Source organism: Neomonachus schauinslandi, chromosome 9 (assembly GCF_002201575.2).
Source record: "Neomonachus schauinslandi chromosome 9, ASM220157v2, whole genome shotgun sequence".
Taxonomy (NCBI): Eukaryota; Metazoa; Chordata; class Mammalia; order Carnivora; family Phocidae; genus Neomonachus; species Neomonachus schauinslandi.
Window position 1 is genome coordinate 133,656,618 of NC_058411.1, and position 15,604 is coordinate 133,672,221.

The 15,604-nt window shown below is 44.4% G+C and overlaps 1 protein-coding gene across 3 annotated transcripts in view; it reads right to left on the reverse strand.

Moving 5' to 3' along the window:
- SV2B (synaptic vesicle glycoprotein 2B) overlaps positions 1–15,604 on the reverse strand; it is a 67,461-nt gene that overhangs the window by 40,315 nt on the left and 11,542 nt on the right. For 2 of the 3 annotated variants that reach the window (XM_021680521.1, XM_021680522.1), the window contains exons 2-3: positions 2,789–2,969; positions 2,334–2,485 (exon numbers count right to left, since the gene is read on the reverse strand). The exons of the other annotated variant lie outside the window; for it this stretch is intronic. In XM_021680521.1, the coding sequence (XP_021536196.1) occupies positions 2,334–2,485; positions 2,789–2,969 (333 nt within the window). The remainder of the gene's footprint in view (positions 1–2,333; positions 2,486–2,788; positions 2,970–15,604) is intronic. 3 annotated transcript variants of the gene reach the window in all.

Consider the following 15,604-nt stretch of genomic DNA (forward strand, 5'->3'; position numbering starts at 1 on the left):
CCCCCGGTGCCGGATTTGTGGAAGGAAGTATTCCCCAGAAACCGAACCAATCAGGACCCGGCATCCTCTAGGGTGTAGTGATTGGTTGAGGTGGGCACATGACCTAAGCTGAGCCAATGGGAGGCTCCCTGGTCACGTGTGAGGGCAAGCTTCCCTTGGGGAAAAAGCAGGCTGCAAATAGGAGGCTGACATTGTTGATGCTCCCGGGAAGGGAGCGAGCTCGAATACAAGAATTGTTTTAAACGTATTCTCAGCACTCTCCTTTTTACTGAACCTGAGGGCTGGCGTGATCTCTACAGTCTGCTCTTCTTGCTTCCTTCCCTCTCCACTTTATAGGTGAAGGAACCACGCCAGACAAGAGGGAGCGACTTGTCCCCAATCACAGGGCACCACTATTTTGGCTCAGCTTTTATTAAGATTTTATTTGTCCCCCACACTCCCCAAAAAGATTTTTTACTCACTTAATTTAAATGTGGAAATGGTTTCTTATCACTCACACATTTGGACCAGTTAACAGTTGTAAAGAATACAGCAAGAATTGGGGGGAGGGTATGCGATTTCTCTGACCCATATAACCAACATGGAGTGTACTATGTGTGTTAAGTGTGCCTTCGGGTGAAGGGCAGAGTGCAGAAATTATGTTAGAAGTAATATGATTTTGTATCTAAAATGATGGAGAACTGCTTTGGGTGACAGAATTATCTGGAAAACTCTTCAGCTGTTTATTTCATTATTCCTGTTCATATTTCCTCTCTGTTACTTACACAAAACCCAGTGGGTTCTCAAAGACTAGACAGGGCAAAATTACTTGTTCCCAAATCCATTTACTCTACTTTCTTGGCACACAGCAAGATAGGGGTAATCATATTACAGATTTGGGACCAGCGGGTTGTAAGTAGAGAGGACACAGTCCACTTCCCAGCCTGTCCTTCAAAATCTCCATGTACAACTGCCTATGATCTTTCCCCAAGCAGAGACGTCAAGCCACATGTTAAAGATGATAGAATCACATGGAGGAAAGAGTCTGAGCCCCAATATTACTGATGGAGCTAATATGAAAGTTTCTGCAGATCAGAAACATTCACCATACTTTACAAGTGGGGAAACTTTTATTGTGTTAAACCACTGAGATTTCAGGGTTTATCAGATTACCAGGATAATACACCCAGCATTACATTAACCAATAGTGTAGGCATTGTCTACACCAAAGCTGCTTCTTAAAGAGATGTACATGGAGCCTCCATCACCTCAGAATACACAAAGAGGATGAGGTTTCAAACAAGGACACCAAGGAGTTCAGTGGGTAGAGAAGTGTTGGTTAGCTTCAGGGCAGTTTTCTGCTACCTTAGAGGTCGGCAGGATTCTAAATGATGACAAAGCCTACACCCATAATCACTGGTTTACCGAAAAAATTTTGAAGGATGCTGATAGCATTTATTGCCCAGGATGCTCAAAAGACATAATCAAATTCAAAACTGGTGCCTTCTCCCTACTTTACTCTTAACAAAACCAATTGTGAAAGTAAACGTTGCCAGGTCTCTGTCCAGAGAATCCGGTTTTTGCAATTACCCAGGATAATAAAATTGTCCCGGCTGAATCCAAGACCTTGTCTGTAAGGGCTCTCCACTTCTGCAGCCAAACAAGAGTGACAGCAGGCACTAGACTGGAAAGTGCACAAGAGTGCCGCATGGGGACAGGGGGCAGACAGAGCATCAAGCTTCAAGGTCATGCCAGGGACGTGACCTTGGCCAAGTCATCAACTTCTCTTGGCTTCTGTTACATCTTCTATTAAATGGGGTCACTGAAGCCTAACTGCCTAACTTGCTTGGGGGAAGAGGGCTGGGGAGATAAAGACTGACATTCTTTCAAATAAAGGAAGAAAAGAAGAGAAGAATGGAGAGGGAGGGAGGCAGGAAGAACAGACTGTATTATTTCCAGAAAGATAGGTGTATGGAAATTACATACATATGCCTGGGTGGCTCAGTCAGTTAAGCGTCTGACTTCAGCTTGGGTCATGATCCCAGGGTCCTAGGATCGAGCCCCGCATCGGGCTCCCTGTTCAGCAGGAAGTCTGCTTCTCCCTCTCCCATTCCCCCTGCTTACGTTCCTTCTCTCGCTGTCTCTCTCTGTGTCAAATAAATAAATAAAATCTTTAAAAAAAAAAAAAAGAAATTAGCGAGGTGTCTCCAGTATTGGAAGTTCTATAGAAAGATAAAAGTCATATAAGGGAACCGTGTGTGAGTATGGGGAATAAGGTTAAGGACAGAAACATTGTTGGAGGCAGGTGCCATAGTAAGAAGAGCCCCTGGGCTATTTGAAGGCAGTGCACTCACCATAGTGTGGAATGATGCTCCAGGCCATGGCAGATGCATAGATGCCCCCCGTCATCCAGAAGATGCCCAGCCAACTAAGGTGTTCTCCTCGCTTCTCCCGAGATAAGAATTCCGAAAAATAGGCAAAAACAATGGGCAGAGCACCCCCAATCCTGCATAAAGAAAATGCCAAAAAGAAACAATCAAGTCATACACTAAAAATGGTCATAGCAAAAGCCTAGTTACCTTATACCCCACCCTTGTGAATTTGAAAGACCGGTCAAAGTAGTGTCAGGTTATTTGACCTTATACACTGACTTTACAACATTTTCTAAGGTTCAACTTTAATATAATATCTTTGAAGTCAAACACAAAACATAGTCCAAGGTTTTCTGGAGGCACCACTCAGAGCTCAAGTAGCAGGATAGATGGAACACTGGTCTACAAGCATCCAGCAAAGCCCTACATTTACATACCCTATGCCTGAGAGGAGTCGGCAGAAGAGGAAGGCTCCATATCCCTGGACGAAGGAGGAGAGAGAGGCAAAGGAGGCGTTGAGGGCCAGAGACATGCTGAGAACTTTCTTCCTCCCCAGCTTATCAGCCAGGCCCCCTAGGACGAAGGCCCCAGCCATCATTCCTAGGTACACTATCAGCCCTGCAAGGGTTGGGGGAGAAAAGAGAAGAGGGGGTGGAAAAAAGAGACAAGACATTAGAAACCATGCAATGTGCCAGAAAATCTGATGCCTGTTTTTATGCATTCTAGAAATTCCGTGTCACAGACATAAAAGGTGGACTCTAACAGATGTTCCTGGCAAATTAGAAGTGCTGTACAAATTCAAATTCTTAAGAATGCTATTCAAAAAAATAGCCTCACAGATTGATACATATGTGCACATACTAAAATAGATCAACCGTAGCTCAGTCTTATGTACCTTTCTTGAAGATGGCTCTTTTAGTGGCATAATCTGCAGAAAGTAGCACTGTCATTTTATTTTTAAGCAAAAAGAGTGTTTGTGTTATAAAAATCCTTACCTGCAGGGGTAGGTTTAAAGAGAGAATTTCCAGGAAAAAAGGACAAAATGGTGTAAGGATCATGGGAAGGAAGGAAAAGGTACAAGTGTAAAACAGCAATTACCAATAAGCCTGGCTATTTTATTACTCCCAAAAAAGATCATCTCCATGCTACAACCGACGTTCAGCTTCCTTAGGGGAATGCAGAAGAGACCAGCAATGAGCCGTCCTTTCTTTAACACATGTAACTTGTACTTGCCTTTTAATAATAAGATCAGTTAATTGAAGATATCATATAAATATATTGTTGTTGACATGTTTATGGTGTTCCAGTGTAAGTCAGCATCCTCACAGACGTGGGCCATCTCCAGAATCACATGGATAACTCCTTCCTGCTAAATATTGAGCTCTTACTAATTATTAATGACGGTGCTGAGTCCATATGTGATTTACGATACCTGTGAAGGAAACTTTGCAGACCATCACTTTGCAGACCATCCTTCACGAGGAGAAAATAACTGAATGCAAATTATGGAAGGATCCTTTCACCCAGCCTTAACTGTAAATCAAATGATAAACACAAATTGTCTTTCACAGAAAGGAAGCCTCTGGACCTACAGATGCTTTATTTATGCAGATGTGCACCAGGAAGGGCCGACATAAAGCAAAGAGCTTCAATTAGCTGGTTAACCAACTTGAAGGTTGGTCCCCAAAAGGAAAGATTTGACCACGGCCTGTTTTATCTTCCCCATGACAGAGTTCCTTCTTTTGTCATCTTATTCTACGAGATGAAAAGAAATGATAACTTTGGTGTTGTCAACGGATTTCACAAAGATTTTCTTCACTCACCTGGGTTGTAACTCTTAGCCTTTAAGTATGAAAGATGCTATTTTCTTTTATATTTTGGTATATGCTGTTACTTCATGGAATATGTCTATGAGTCTACAAAGTATCTATTAAATGTCTGTTACTAGGTAAATACTCTTGTAGTTACTGGGGATATAGCAGGGTCCAAACAGATGAAAATCCCTGCCTTCATGGAGCTTACATTCTAGTTGGGGAAAAGAGATAATAGATAAATGCGTAAAATATACAGTTAGTGGGTGACTGATAAGAGTTCTAGAGAAAAATAATAAGAAGGAGGGAAATAGGGAGAGCCAGGGTGGGAGGTGGCAATTTTAAAGAAGATGGTTCAGGAAGCCCTCACTGAGATGGGACATTTGGGCAAAGACCTAAAGAAAGTCAACCATGGGAATGTCTAGGGGAAATTGCTGAGCCTGTGCTCCTGGTTCTGCCATTTCTCTGCATCCTCAGAGGACCCACAGAGAAGTAATAGAGTGAGGATACCCCCTCCTCCCTATTTCACCAGTTTCTCAGTCCAAAGCTCAGAAAATGTAGTGAGCAATTTCCCACTAATATTAGGTCACCAACACTTGTGTTTCAGGAAATGAGTCAAGACTTGCAAACACAACTCAGAGTATGTGTCATGCTGTGTCGTAATAATGTGTGGGTCAGTGTGCTCTGCTAGACTATGAGTTTATCTCCTATCCCACCCTGACCAACCAAGGGTCTCCAACATCTAGTTCCCTGCAGACTTAATCATGCTCAGTTCTTAGCCATTGTGAGTCGTGTCCAGCAGGACTGCCTTACTCACTGATGGGGGCTTAAAACCATCTTCTGCTGCCATGACCCATCCCCACCACATAAGCCTGAGTGAGGGTCAGGCTGCAGCCTCCCTGTTACTTTTACCTGTGGTTCCAGTCCACATGACTGGCTTTGTGCCTGGTCCTGAGATCCTGATCCCCACGCTAGTTTCTGATTAGCATCTGATACCCCAACCAAGACCCAAACTCTGTCCATGCCTAAGCAAGTCCTTCCCAGGAAAGAACTGGATTCTACTTCCAAAGTAGAAAAGACCCAAAACTTTGTCCATGCCTAAGCAAGTCCTTCCCAGGAAAGAACTGGATTCTACTTCCTCTGACTTAGGTAACCCACTTAACATGATGGTCATAATCAGGAGTCCCATATCTGAGATGCTCTGTCCTTCTTCCCCCTTTCAGATAGACCACGGGGATGTCACCACCAGCCCAACACAAAGTAGGCCCTTGTACTTGGTAATTTAGATTTCTACACCAGAGGAGAGAGGGAACATCTTTTTCCATGTTAAGTCTGTTCAGCTTCCAAACATTTTTGGCCTCAGCTCAACTCCTTGTCAAAAATTTCCAATACTCCATTCAGCCAACAAATACCTTGTGGTTCTTTCATGATACGTGGTCAATCACGTTTGGAATAAAGAAACAGATACTGAAAGGAAGAAAGGAAGGGAGGAAGGGAGGGAGAGAGTCCTGCCCAAATTGCAAAGTAAATGCTATGGGTGCTTTAAGCCAGTAAGTAATACAACAATAGATCATGAGAGCCTAATATATCACATCATAGCACCAAGGCAGCAAACGCAAAGTGAGCACTCACCACTAGCCTGGCTCCATGTGAAGCATTTCACAGAGCACTGTTGGTCCCATTTAATGCTCGTAACAACCCAGTAGATACCACTAGTGTCCTTGTTTTGTAAAGGAGGAAACTGATTCACAGAGAGGCAAAGTAGTTCCCCAAGGTCCCATAATTAGTGGAAGTACCAAGATTTTGATCTGGGAATTCCAACCTCAGAGTTGATGCTTTAACTACTATGCTTTACTGTTCTTTATAGATAAGCATCAGACAGATCTGTTAGCTCTGTATTAGTTTATTCTTTCCTTGTTTGCTCATCCCCAGAACTGCTTGCTAAGTGGGGGCATGGTTCCTTCCTTTCAAGGAGATAAACAATACATTATATGATTATCTCCCGGTGAGAAAGAATGTTCCAATAAAGGCATATGCTGGGTATTATACAAACACAGAGAAGGAGCACAGCCTGGATGCACTTCACTCAATGTGGGAAGGCTTCCAAAAGAAAGTCATTGAGCTGTGGGTGAAGGACAAAGAGAAGCTAGTCAGGTTTCCATCTTGGTGGTGGGGGGAGTGCATCACAGGCAGTGGTAGGCAGCAGGTGCAAAAGACAGGGAGGCAAAAAGAACACCTGATATGTTTGGGCAATGGTGCCCAAGTAGTTCAGTGTGAGTAGAGCAGAGTGCACGTGGGGGGACCTGGTGAGGGACTGGGGTGAGGCGGTAGAGCAGAGACCGTGTCATAAATGGCTAATGGGTGTGTGCGTGTCTGTGTATGAGGGAGAGAATACATATGCATTTTCGGATGCATGCTCATGTAGTTATGTGTGTGCACGTGGCTGTTTGCATCATGTGTGTGGGCCTATAAATTGGGAGGAAGGGAGGCGAGAAATCAGAGGAGTGGTCAGGAGATTTGCTGAGAACCAGTCTCCATACTCCTTACCCTGGTTCCATCCCAGAGAAAAACACTAGCAGCCAATTAAAGTTTATTTTCCTTTTCTGAAAAAAGCTATCTTCAGCACTTCTCAAATGTTACTGTGCACACACAAATCATGGGAGGATCTCATTAAAATCAGATTTTGATTCAATAAGTCTGGTGTGGGGCCTAAGAGTCTACATTTGTTTTTAATTGAGAGAGAGAGAGAGAGAGAGCGTGTGCCAGCCAGAGTAGGGGGCTGTGCAGAGGGAGAGGGAGAAAGAGAATCTTAAGCACGCTCCATGCCCAGCATGGAGCCTGACGTGCAGCTGGATCTCAAGACCCTGAGATCATGACCTGAGCCAAAATCAAGAGTCAGACGTTCAACCAACTGAGCCACCCGGGCACCCTTGAGATTCTGCATTTCTTTTTTTTTTTTTTAAGATTTTATTTATTTATTTGAGAGACAGAGAGTGTGAGCAAGAGAGAGCATGAGCCAGGGGGAGGGGCAGAAGGAGAGAGACAAGCAGCCTCCCGGCTGGGCAGAGAACCCAACGTGGTGCTCAATCCCAGGACCCCAGGATCATGACCTGAGCCGAAGGCAGACGCCTAACCGACTGAGCCGCCCAGTTGCCCCAAGATTCTGCATTTCTAACAAGACTGGTGTTGCTGATCCATGGACCACACTCTGAGCAATGGGAGGCCAGAGCACACCCATCTTCCTGGTAGCACAGTGAGGGGTAGTGATGAGAATCCTGGACTTAGCACCCCAAAATCTCCTTCGCTGGTTTTTTTTTTTTTTTTTTTTAAATGTTTTATTTATTTATTCATGAGAGTCAGAGAGAGAGAGAGGCAGAGGCAGAGGGAGAAGCAGGCTCCCCGCCTAGCAGGGAGCCCGATGCGGGACTCGATCCCAGGACCCTGGGATCATGACCTGAGCTGAAGGCAGACGCTTAACCATCTGAGCCACCCAGGCGCCCTCGCTGGTTTTGAGATTTGGGAGGAAATTCTTGCACCCTCTGAGGGCCTTACCGCCACATGTGTAAACTGATTACTAGGTAATTTCCAAGCTGCCTTCCTACTCATTTGCCTTTTAAAAATGTAAATCATGAACGATAAAGTTGTGTGGGCTTCCCAGGAAGCACATGTTCAGATTTTAAAAATTAACCCAGACACGGGGCGCCTGGGTGGCTCAGTCGTTAGGCGTCTGCCTTCGGCTCAGGTCATGATCCCAGGGTCCTGGGATCGAGCCCCACATCGGGCTCCCTGCTCAGCGGGAAGCCTGCTTCTCCCTCTCCCACTCCCCCTGCTTGTGTTCCCTCTCTCGCTGTCTCTCTCTCTGTCAAAAAACAAATAAAATCTTAAAAAAAAAAAAAATTAACCCAGACACACGTTTGATTAAATTATCATGAATGCCACAAGAGACACGTCTATGGATCATACGTGGCCAGTGGCCAAAAGTAGCTCCTAGACCACCAGTGTGCAATCTCAACCATGAACGTTGTGTCAGTTATTAAACTATTGTCATTCAGCCCCGAAACCACCCTTCCTATTTTGTCCACAAACACCTGCACATTGCCGGCCAGGCGCTGCTAGGTCCTGCCACTAGGGGGCACTAGAGGGGGGCGCTGAAAGGCTGGAGCAGGAAGAAGGGACCTGTGCTTTCTGTTCCTATGAATTCCACCCCAGCTTTGTTCACCAGGCAGGAGCAAGGCCGTGCCACACGGGAGCAGCTGGGTCCAATTAGCAGAAGCAGCTACATCCTGCTCTCCCCTCCACTCCCACACCAACACCAGCCAGCGAGGGTCCCCTCTCTAGAGATCTGAGTTATAGCTCCCTGAGCTCCCTTCTCTGAGTTGTTGAGGTATAATAATTCCATTCTCTTCCCTTTTTTCCCCCAGTCCCGGGGAGGGAGCTGCTGCCTGCATCCACTATCTCAGTATCGTTTATCAACACGTTTCACTCACCCCACTCATCATTTTTTATATTCAATTCTCTCTGTTCCAATAACTGGTACGAGTTGTATCTCCTGACTACGCCCTGACCGATGCAGACACGTTGGCAAACTGATGTAGCATGGAGATTCGATATTGAATCCGACTCCTTCGCTTCGCTAGCTGAGGATGCTGAGCCCCAGATCAGGTCAGAGACTCTCCTGGAAGTTCCCTGCTGGCGCTGGGCTTCTGGTCTCCTGGCTCTGAGCCTGGTGCTTTTGCTACTCACTGTCCAAGGCAGAGAGGAACTAGAAAGAATAAGAGCTTTTCAAAATGCCGTTGCAGGGGATCAGAGTATGCTGCCCCCAAAACGTGCCGTTTTGGCCTAAGGATTATTTTGAGCTGAAGATGGTTGAGAAACCACAGACTCCAAGAGAAAGCTCCCTGCCCTCCCGCATATTTGCCTAAAAGCAGGCTTAGGCTTTTATTTATTTATTTTTTAATTTTATTATGTTATGTTAGTCACCGTACAATACATCATTAGTTTTTGATGTGGCTTTTAATCACCACAGGTGCTTACCAGCCCAGAGACAGGACCACGAGGGACCGACAGAACAATCCTTCCTAAAACAACCTCGTCTTCGGTCAGTTTGCCCCGTTTGCCACCCAGCGAAGCCTAAGCCTACAACCCTTTTCCTTTGTCCTTGTTCCTTCTCTACAAATGTATTGTTCTTTGTGAAGCTGCTATCTAAGACCAAAGTCCTAACCATCCCTTGGAATGGCACCTGCCTCTGTGCATTGCACGTGCTAATAAACTGTTTTTCCCTTGCTAATCTGTCTTTTGTCAGTTTAATTCACAGGGCCTGCTGCCGGGAGGGCTGAGGGAAGAAGTTTTTCCTCCTCCGCACTTGTTGGCAGGCTCTGACAAGGAAGAATGGAGGGAAGAAGGGCCGATCCAGAGAAGAGAAATATAAAATTAACAATGCCTCTGAAATAGCTGTGCTATTAAACTCATTTAAAATCTGTCTTTAACAGGAAATTAAGACAATAAATTTGGAAAATTGAAATGCAATGGAGTTATCAAAAATTACTTTAGCACGAAGCAGAGAAGGGACTAGCTAGAAAGCTGGAAACTCTATCATCCTTCAGTTCCACTCCACAAGCTCGCTGGCATATTAAGGAAATGCCCCCCAATACATGAGCTTTTTAAGGAAATTAAAAACCAAAACTGTTACTTGCAGAGTAGGGGGGAGGGGGGCAAAAGGAGGTGGATGTGGGAGGATGAGAAAGGCCAGAGGAAGTGAAATATGCCTCCGTGGAAGAAGGAGGAGCCCACACCGAGGGAGAGCCCAGTCTTGAAAGCGAGACGATCCGGCTCCTAATCCTGGCTCCGTGAATTACCCGCAGCATGACCTCAGGCAACCCATTCAGCTTCCCTGATCATTGCTCCTTCTTTATAAAAGTCAGATGATAGTGCTCATCTTGCGGAGTTGTTAGGATGACATGGCACAGCGGATTGAAAGTACCTAGCAGGATGCCTGGCACAAAAGTAAATGCACAATTAATAAAGGTTGCTACTGTGGTTATGAGCAGGGCAGCGGAGAACCGGCTGTGACCTAAGAAAGCCACGGAATTAGAAAAATGAAAACAAGTTGGTGGTATTTTAAAATCAAACCAACCATATGTTAAAGGAATTGGAGGCAAGAGGACAGAGACTAGCAGAAGAAACTTATTTATAGTAGCACGCCCTTTAAACGCACCTCCCTCTCTCCATACCTGAAGCAGAAGCCAGGTTCCAATAAAAAGCTTTTTTTAACTAAAACATTTTTCAGGGGCACCTGGGTGGCTCAGTCGTTAAGCGTCTGCCTTCGGCTCAGGTCATGATCCTAGGGTCCTGGGATCGAGCCCTGCATCGGGCTCTCTGCTCTGAGGGAAGCCTGCTTCCTCTCCCACTCCCCCTGCTTATGTTCCCTCTCTCCTCTCTCGCTGTGTCTCTCTCTGTCAAATAAATAAATAAAATCTTTAAAAAAAAAACCTGAAGCTTAAAAAGAAAAAAATAAAACATTTTTCAAGTTTCCTCTAATAAAACTTCGCTGGGAATTGTTTTTTTTCTTTTTGCTAACTCATACTTAAGCTGCCAAGTTGATTGTCATCTCCTTCGAGAGGCATCCCTGATGTTCTTTCCAAACTAGGACTCAAACTTTTTCTGTTAAAGGGCCAGAGAAACATAGTTCACTTGTTAATAGTTTACTTTGCAGATGTCCTATGGTCTCTGTGATTTCTTCTTCTTCTTCTTAACAATCCTTTAAAAATGTACAAACAAAAACAGGCCATAGTTTCCAGAACCCCTGTTCCAAAGGAAATTCTGTCCTCCCTGCTGGTACTCCACCAACATACTGTTCCTTCCTTCCTATCACATATGTCTGTTTGCCATTATACATTTATTTCTTCAACATAGGTCCAATCCCTCAGACCACAGACTCCTGGAAGAAGGGACTGTGTTGGCTTTGTTCAAGTGAAATTCTCTCTGTGTCTCTAGCATCCAGCTCAGAGGCTGGCACTTCGTAAGCACTCCATTAAAATTCATTCTAGGAATAAAAAAATAATTCATAATCACTATAGAAGAATCTGAAAAATAAAAAAGTAGAGAGGTGAAAGCAAAAACTGTCCACCCCAAGCTGTTGTTATAGCTTGCTTTAGTCTTTGTATTTCTACTTGTCCACATACAATGACATATTCTATTTACATGGTTGAGATCATTCTGTATTGGAAGTTTCAGGACCTATTTTCCATTTGATAAATAACTCCACAAAGAACATCTTTGTGCATATGTCCTTGTCTGCCTTGCTGGTCATTTGTTCAGAATTGATTCCAAGAAATGAAATCATGAGGTCAAAGGGGCTCAATGAGTTTGTGGCTCTTGAGACATGATGCCAAATTTCCTTACTGAGAGCTCGTACATATCACAAACCTCTTGGGATCTCTAGAGATGCTTTTCATGTAAACAGAATATACCCTCTGAGCATCAGAGCCAATAGGATGAAGCACACAATTAACCAAGGAAAAGAAGCCATTTCTAACTTTTTTTTTTTGCTTGAATACATAGAAATTAAATGCATGAATTATCCTGGGAGGATTCTAAGCTCCCTTTCCCTGCAACCACTCATTTATTGGACTATGCTTTTCAGGGATCAAAATCAGCACTTTCCAGATGAACTATCTCCATTCCATTTCTTTATTATTCAACCAAATATACCTTTTAAAAGGGCAATATTTTCTTGGACCAGGGCCTGGGAGGTTGATGTGCTAAAGATTTAATGTATGCGGGAATCCCCTAATGAAGTCTCACTTCGGTATTAAGTCATGGAAGAACATCGGGCTATCTATCTGCACACCTCCATGAGATCAGATGCATTCGATGAAGTGAGCCAAGTTCTGTGTGTATATGACATGTGGATGCTTGGAAACTTCTGGGATGAATAAACACTTTCTTTTGGATCCAGGTACTTGGCACAGAAAAGGTTTGGCTCGTGAAAAGGTTTGTCAAGTGAAAACCAATCTGGCAATCACGATGTTGGACTTTTCTAGTACTTTATGTGTCCAATAAGCTCAAGTGAATGAATCTTTGGAAGTAGGTTAACTTTCCTAATCTATTAAAAGTTGGAACTCTTCCCCAAATCTCACATAACATATTTACTTAGAAACAAATGGGCAGAGGAGAAAGGAAGGAACAAAGGAACTAGTTAGCGTCTGTTTAGCTCCTACCACGTGCTAAGTACTACAGTAGGTGACATAAGTAATACTTTCAATTTGCCATTCCAACAGTGTGAGGGAAGTATTAATATCTTGATTTAACAGATGAAGAAATTGAGATTAAGAGTTTTCCTCTCTGACCACAGTTTTCTGATGTCTGATGGAAGAAATCCAGGCTTGCAGTTGAGTGACTCATCAATGACCCAGATTATGGAGTAACCCCCAAGAGAAGATACACCAGGACTACTCAGGGATACCTGGGTTGGATAAAGCATTTGTCGCTCTGGCTGAGGATGCATCACACTCACTCACATCTGGCCCTTCAGCTCAGGAGAAGCCACAGCCCTATGGAAGAGTAGAATTACCCCTTCTGGAAGTTCTAGATTCTGCGTGTGACCAACAGGTCCAAAGATGGAAGTTTGCAGACAGACTGGGGAGTCTGAGGGACAGAAGCCCCTTGCTTTAGCAACATCATGTAAGGGTAAGACCTTAAGTCAGGAAGGGGCTCTCTCTCCAACCATACTTATGGGAAATACAGACCCTGTGAGGCAGCCTGGAGACTTCACCCCCCCAGCTGTGTGTGTGTGACCAAGCTTAAGCCACGAGGCAACATCCTGGGCCAAGCCATGAGCCTGTGAGGAGACCAGACCTCAGATCCCCGGCCATGTCTTTGATGAGTGGAAGACAAGCCCACAGCCATAGCGGGAGCAAAGGCAACAGAAAGGATTCAGGTCACTAGTAAGGTTTCTGTCCACTAGAGGAGGGCATGTATTGCATGGAGCGCTGGGTGTTATACGCAAACAACGAATCATGGAACCTACATCAAAAACTAATGATGTAATGTATGGTGACTAACATAATAAAATAAAATTAAAAAAAAAACATATTTTACTCCAAACATATCAAGAACATAAAAAGAAAAAATAAATAAAGGTAGAGTCAAGAGAATGGATGGTATTTAAAGCAGAGATGACCAGAGCCCCCAAAGAAAGGGCAATAGAGAAGAGATCCCAGGACCGAGTGCTGAAATGTTCCAATGTTTAAGGGTCAGAAAGACGAGGAGAAGCCAGCAGCAGAGACTGGGAAGGACCAGCGGGGGGAGTTGGGGGGCAGGCACCAGGAAAACTAGAAGGTGTCCTCAAGGCTGAACATCGGTAGGGGCTGGAAAACTATACAGAGTGAGCTGGAGACAGAAGAAGGGGGCACTTAGGTATTAAAATATGTTCAGAGAAATTGCCCCCCTATGTACATACTCAACCTTAGGGGGTGGATCATAGTTAATTTAAGATGGCCATCTTCATCCTATTCCTCTCGCCCGTGATTTATTCAGGAGAGCAATAAGACATATGGGGATATTTGTCAGAGGCTTCTGGGCAATATTTTTGTGCCTAATAAAAGCAGAAATAGCACTTTCTTGCCACCATCTCTTACTTTGTGCTTGGAAAGCCAGTACGGGAGGATGGAGAGTTTAGAGCTACAGTGATCATCTTGTGACCATGAAGAAAAGGGAAGGAGGATGACAGAGATGCCAGGCCTTATGCCCTGATGTCAGTGAACCACTGACCCACCCCTGGAACCACCTAATTTGGGAATTCTTGATAAGTAAATAATAAACACTTCTACGATTCAAAGCCACTGTTATCAGCAACTGAATGCATCTGAGACACATACCGCCTCTTAAAAAAGAAATCATAGATAAAAGACCATCTGATTGATTTGTATAGTCTTCCTTAAGAGCAAAAGACAAGACAACTTGTTATAGAGGAAAGAGCTCTGTGCCAGGCCTCAGGGGTCCCAGGCTCCAGTCTCAGAGTATCTGACCTTGACCAACTCACTTGCTCTTGGGGCTCAGTTTCCTCCAATTAGAAATGAAGGGGATGCTAGGAGTTTTCCTTCATCCCTTTCACTTCTAGTATTAGATGACTCCATAATGTTATAATTAATGTCTTATGCCTTATAATTTGTCATCACATCTCCTTTCAAGGATAACACTTCCTTTTCTGGGACTCAAGAGAGGTGAGGCAGAGGGCCCAAGGAAAGGGTGAAACTTCCCTGGGACATTTCCTACACATCCCCAGCAGAGATTGATGCATGCCTCTCAGTCAGCAAAAATTCCAGCAGTGAAACAGAAAATGTTCATTTTGCATGTTTGAGCAGCCCCAGGTAGCCCCCATGGAGCGGAAGGTGTTCAGTCTGTTCAGTGGACCCCATGGGGCATGTTAAAGGTGATTACAATCCCAGGACCGTCTATCTGACTCTCCCTTCCCTCTTCCCTGCCCTGATACTATCTGAGACTTTTTCTGGAAACTAAAACAATCCTTTGCAAAGTGAAAACCAGCTCATCTGGGCTTGTGCCATAAAGAGGGATTTTTACACCCACTGGCCTACAAAGGACCATTTTAGCTGAGCAGTTGTGAACTCCACATCCGACGTGATTCTTGGCAGTGGGGGCATGGGGGAGTTCTTTTCACCTTTACTGCTCTGGTCTCTACAGGGTGATGGATCATTCTTTAGGAGCCCTTCCATGGCCTGATACAGGAGGGCAGTGTTGTTCTTCACTCCCTGGACAGTCTACTTGGGCTGATGGTCTATGCCTCAGGGACTGCTGTGAATCCCCAGTAAAATCAGCACCTGCCTTTCTGGTGCAGCTGGTTGGGACATGGACTACATCCTGTTCTCACCTACAGAGATGGGCTGTACCCCACTCCAGCACTCCCAAGGGGGCCCCATGCTTGCATCATACTGGAGTGACGCATTTCACATAAAATGTTGTTTAAGGTTAACAGGCACTTAGAAACAACTTCCACGGATGGGACAGCAAGGGAAAGGAGAAGCAATAGACTTTGAAATCAGACCTAATCACTGGTCTCAAATCCTAGATGTATCACTAACTACTTTTGACAAGTTACTTCAACCTCTTGGAGCCTAACTTTTCCCATCTGTAAAATGCTGAAAACAATGCTTTCCTTGCAGGTTGCTAAAAGGATGAGAAATGTCATATATAAAATGCCTAGTACAGAATGGTTGCAAGGGAAGATATATTATCAGATTATAGCCCTTGGTGGTGGCAGTATAATTATTATAATTGGCTTTCAAATTAGAAGAAAGTTCATAGAGGTTGTACCAGGCACTGGGAAATAACTGACTTTTTAGCATTGGTTCTCCTCTGGTTTTCTGAATACATCTGTGCAAGAGAAAAGAACTGCCCAGCCTCATTACTAGAAAGTAGCCCCCG